Raw genomic sequence first — 4,798 nt, forward strand, 5'->3', positions numbered from 1 at the left:
TGCTAATATATCTATCTACTGTTTACTCTCATAAGAAATTTATCTTCCGATTTTATAATTTGTTAATATAGATTGCAAAGTGACGTTGTAATCGTCATAAAAATTAACCTTATTCTTAGAAAAAAACGTACCTAAAACATAGAAAATTAAATAGGTACATAAACATAAATACAATATCGCTCGTATTATTGTTATTAAATTAAAAAGCACCAACAATTCCACATCAATTACCCGATCTCACTTCTCACGATAAAGTGATAGTTATAATAACGAGATCGATAAATAACAAAGTACCAGTTCCATAGTTAGTGATCGTGGTATAATGAAGACATAGTGTGCCACGCCCCCCCTAAGCGGGTAATGGAGTCATTATGGCGCGCGCGCATGCTCGCCAGATCTCGGATCGATACAGCCTCGGGTACTTTGGAATAGACGATTTTTCATGCGATAAACTGACTTGAAACTAAATCTAAGGCTAGGTAGATGGTAGATCATGGATGATTATTTAGTGGTTGTTTTTAAGTGAAACGAAAAATGTTGGTGTAAACAGTTACATGAACCTTGATTAATCCTTGCAGTTATAGGGTTGCCAGGCGTGCGGATTTAGCTGGAGGGTCAGGCTTTTTGATTGCCTGTCCGGCCAAAGTAAGAAAGGTGTCAAAATTCTTGGTGGCCGGGTGCGAGCAATGTCGCCTAACTCAACACCAAATTCTTCAAATATTTAAAAAACTTTTTTTAACATTAACACCGACTACACCGAAAATCCACAAAAATATAAGGTGTCCGGCTTTTTTACCAAAATGTTCGGCCAATTTCGCAGGTCAGTCCGGCCTTCAGGTGAGAGGACCTGGCAACGCTTCTTGTAGTTGTAACTCGTATTAATATAAAAAAAGATATTAAAAGGGAATAACCTATAACATTTATGAAAAGAGATCTTTGCTCTATTTTATTTATTCTTAATTATTTCTTTTCAATTTTCTTCATTTCAATAAATGTCAATGTCATAGTATTTTATGTGCAGTGAACTTGATTAATTGAAACTATTGAAATAATTTTAGAACCATTAATTAAGCGATTTATTCTACAGAGAGAAAGAGAATCTGAAATTATAAATAAACGTTGATAATGACGCGACGCCGTTCCAAGCACGACAAAAGAACAAAACTGGAAGGTATATAAGCATTTTTTGTACATTTAAGAAGCCTCTGCGATAAAAGTTTAGAATTATGTACATCAATCATCACTAATATATTATTTAGTGGAGCAGACATGTCAAAGAAACTAACTTACTATGTGCAATATAATTATTAATTACCAAATGGTCCAAATCAATCACAACATCAGAAAATTTTCATAAACTAACAGTTCATTCTTCAGACCTACAAACAGTTTAAAAACATCAAAATCGTTACAGATAAAGCGTTCGAGCCAGCAGATTTCTCGTACTGGGACCCGTATTACGTGGACTCTGAAATCGTTCAAAGGTACTGTTATAAAATATGATTGTATGTAGTTATAGGTATTAGGTATGTCTTGCACGGCTAGCGTCAATAAACGTAGAACATTACCCCGTGTTGTTTGCTTGTGCCTTTCCTCTCAACGTAGATCTGGTACTGCCTGAATAGTTCCCGTGTTGCCTGAGTAGTAATTACAAATGACGTATGATGTTGTTTGCTTATTCCTTATTCTAACAGGTATTATATCTAACAGGTACAAACGGAATATAGAAGAAGAAGAAGCTTTTGAAGCAGAGGTAACAACCGTAGAGACGACAACATCGAAGCCTGTGAAACAACATTTGGGACCGGCAATCGCTTTGACAGCTATATTTGGTGCTTTGTTTGTTATCCTGCCGTTCTTCGTGAAGAAGGGACCTAATAGAGGGTTAGTAGATTTCAAAAATTATGAGATATTTTCTTGAAACTGTGAAAAAATCAAACTTCTAATACCACGCATGCTGGCTTACAAAATGCATGCAAAATAGCTACAAATTTTTTCATTCGAAAGGGAATGAAAACTTCCAGGGTACCTACCTACTTCCCGTGAATACAGAAAGTTAAAATTTGGTATGAAGCAAGCTCTTATAGCACAGATAAAGGAAAAATTGAATTTACAACATATAATAAAAAAGGGCGCGAGTTCAAATCCTACTTGGCCGGTTTTTTATGGGATTAGTGTGATCTAAATTCTTATGTAACATTTTTTAGTTGTTCTCTTGTTCTGACTCCTCGCTAAATAGAAAATAGAGTGGATATTTTAATTTTTTATTATCCACCTTCCATAGAAGATACCTACTGATGATAAAAGTCACTTTTCAGTATTTACTAAAATGAAAATTCTAATGTATGAAATTGTTTTTTTTTTCAGAATAATACAATGCAGCATTATGATAACAATATTCTGCATGTGGATATTGTAAGTCTCATTAAAAGTTATCTCATAAATTTTTTCGTCATATCTAAAACGTATTTCATTCCGTAACATAGGTATAATATATTTCATTTCTTTCCTGTGTGTATTTTCGTGATTTATATGATTTTCAAGCTTTTTATAGAGTCATAGAGCAAATTTTCACAGATCTTCCTTTATTAGTTATCATCCACCATCTGCTTAGACGATATAGCTAGCTATAATTATAAACATAATATGTTTTCTATAAAATGTATCGCTTATCCTGTTAATTTTCTAGCTGGGTGACAATTTACATAGGGCAAATGAATCCTCTAATGGGTCCAAGGCTTGAAAACACTACAGTCGCTTGGATTGCTCACAAATTGGTTAGTTTCCTTATTTTATAGTCATTTATCTATATATTCAACAATCCTGTCGTTCCCAATCTTCTATATTTATTTTCTTCATAATTTATACTTTTTATTGTTACCTCTTGATGGAATTGCATTTTATGGTTAAGATTTTTTAAAGAAACACTAGTTCCCCGGTTTCGATACATCATTTATTATCTTCTTCATTATTTATATAAATAAGGAGTATTATTGTATGAAAATATAATAGGAATGTCTTCGTTTTATTTTTATTAACATCTTTTTTTGTAATTTCAGGGTAATCAAGTTGTAAGAGGCAACTCTAGTAGTTCCGACTAATGATTATGTTTCTCTAATATTAATGTTATTGAAAAGCGGAAGTGTCATTCTCTTTAAGGCCAATAAAGTATATAAATAAATACCTATTTCTTTCATTTATCCACCTTGCCATGACATCTATTTTTTCATAAATGTTTCTTTAATTTATTAACCTTACTATCTATTTTTACTTAATGAAATCATAAATGTTCACTTAAAATATTAATAAAGAATTTCACACCCAAAACAAGCAACGAAATAAACTGTAACATTAGTATATTACGAGATCAATTCCCCGCACAAAGATTACAAAAGCAAAATGTGCTCTTATAAAAATAAAGCGATTATCGAAGGCATCTCGTTAACAAGTTGATCCGATGCAATCAGACTGCGCCCCCAAAACAAAATCCGACGGTATCGCTAAAGATCAAAATAACATTTGTTGCGGAATCATTTATCAACGCTGATTCTCTTTTGCCCCCAGACTTGGAATCGCTCGACAATTTTGTAAGGCGGTTACTGGTACATGGCAGAGCGATTTTGTTTTTGATGATAGTTTAGAATTTATCGGTCAATTAGGGAAAGCTGGCATGTTCACAGTACTCACACTTATGCAATTTCACTTACAGTATGTTCAAAAATAAATGCGACTCTAGTTTCATTTTAGACTTGAATTGTAAAATGGGTGCGTTGTAGATATATGTATATATGTATATATATATATATATATATATATATATATATATATATATATATATATATATATATATATATATATATATATATGCAAATATAATTACTTATGAAAGCTCTCATAATTTACCTGTAAAATTATAATTTAAAAGTAAATCAATTGATGAAGTTAATTATTTATTCTAATAATAATCAATTGGATAAAAGGATTAATAATCATTCAATTATCAAATAATAATTAAATTCCTGACTTTGGTCGAGTAAAGATATCTAAGAAATATTATATTTGTAGTAAGAACGTAATACCTACCAATACGCGCTAACAAATATGTGTTACATGTTTATTGTATAATTTTCACACTATTGGTTTTAAACTCAAACTCAAACATTTATACAATTAGACTTCTTCTAGAAGCACTTTTGAATCGTCATAACAGTTTAACAGTTTTAACATTTACCATCAATTCAGAAAGCAGTATCTATACATAGAGAAGAAGAAGAATCTATTTAATCATAATCGTAATCTTCTACTTCACTGTAACTTTCATCGCTCGAAGAACTCGATGTTTCGTTGTCGGAATCTCTTAATGTTATTATAAATGAGTCAGTGTAATTATCTACTTTTGGTTCTAATTGAATATATTTTTCCTCATGTTCTCGCGTCTTTCTCCAAACGTCACTAAACATATCCAGACTAATAACATTTGCTTCCTTTCTAAATAATTCTTCCACAGTTTTCAAGTTAAAGTTCACATTTTGTGATGCTACTTTCCCTTTAATTATGCCCCATAGTAACTCTATTGGGTTGAGTTCTGGATGGTATAGTGGAAGGCGCAATACACTATGTCCATGATCTTTGAGGATTGCATCAATTATTGCAGGCTTATTTTTTTTAATAATGTGATAACTCTGATTATTAATTAGTAATTTGATTTTTGAAAAAAAAAAATGCCGATTTTAGTCAAAATTTATATTTTTCTAACAAGATCCTTATCATCCAAATTTCCACCTTGGTGAGAAAAATT

At 31.6% G+C, this 4,798-nt stretch overlaps 1 protein-coding gene across 1 annotated transcript; it reads left to right on the forward strand.

Moving 5' to 3' along the window:
- The first annotated feature begins 1,125 nt into the window (after window positions 1-1,125).
- LOC149906370 (uncharacterized) lies at window positions 1,126-3,101 on the forward strand. Its single transcript, XM_090104244.1, has 6 exons — window positions 1,126-1,171; window positions 1,415-1,484; window positions 1,711-1,884; window positions 2,368-2,415; window positions 2,690-2,777; window positions 3,060-3,101. Exons 1-6 carry the CDS (start codon window positions 1,126-1,128, stop codon window positions 3,099-3,101), a joined length of 468 nt encoding a protein of 155 aa, XP_089960370.1.
- The last annotated feature ends 1,697 nt before the right edge of the window (window positions 3,102-4,798 follow it).

Source organism: Colias eurytheme, chromosome 8, assembly GCF_061535395.1.
Source record: "Colias eurytheme isolate Ceu_HAF_F1 chromosome 8, ilColEury1 Martin Lab GWU primary, whole genome shotgun sequence".
NCBI lineage: Eukaryota > Metazoa > Arthropoda > Insecta > Lepidoptera > Pieridae > Colias > Colias eurytheme.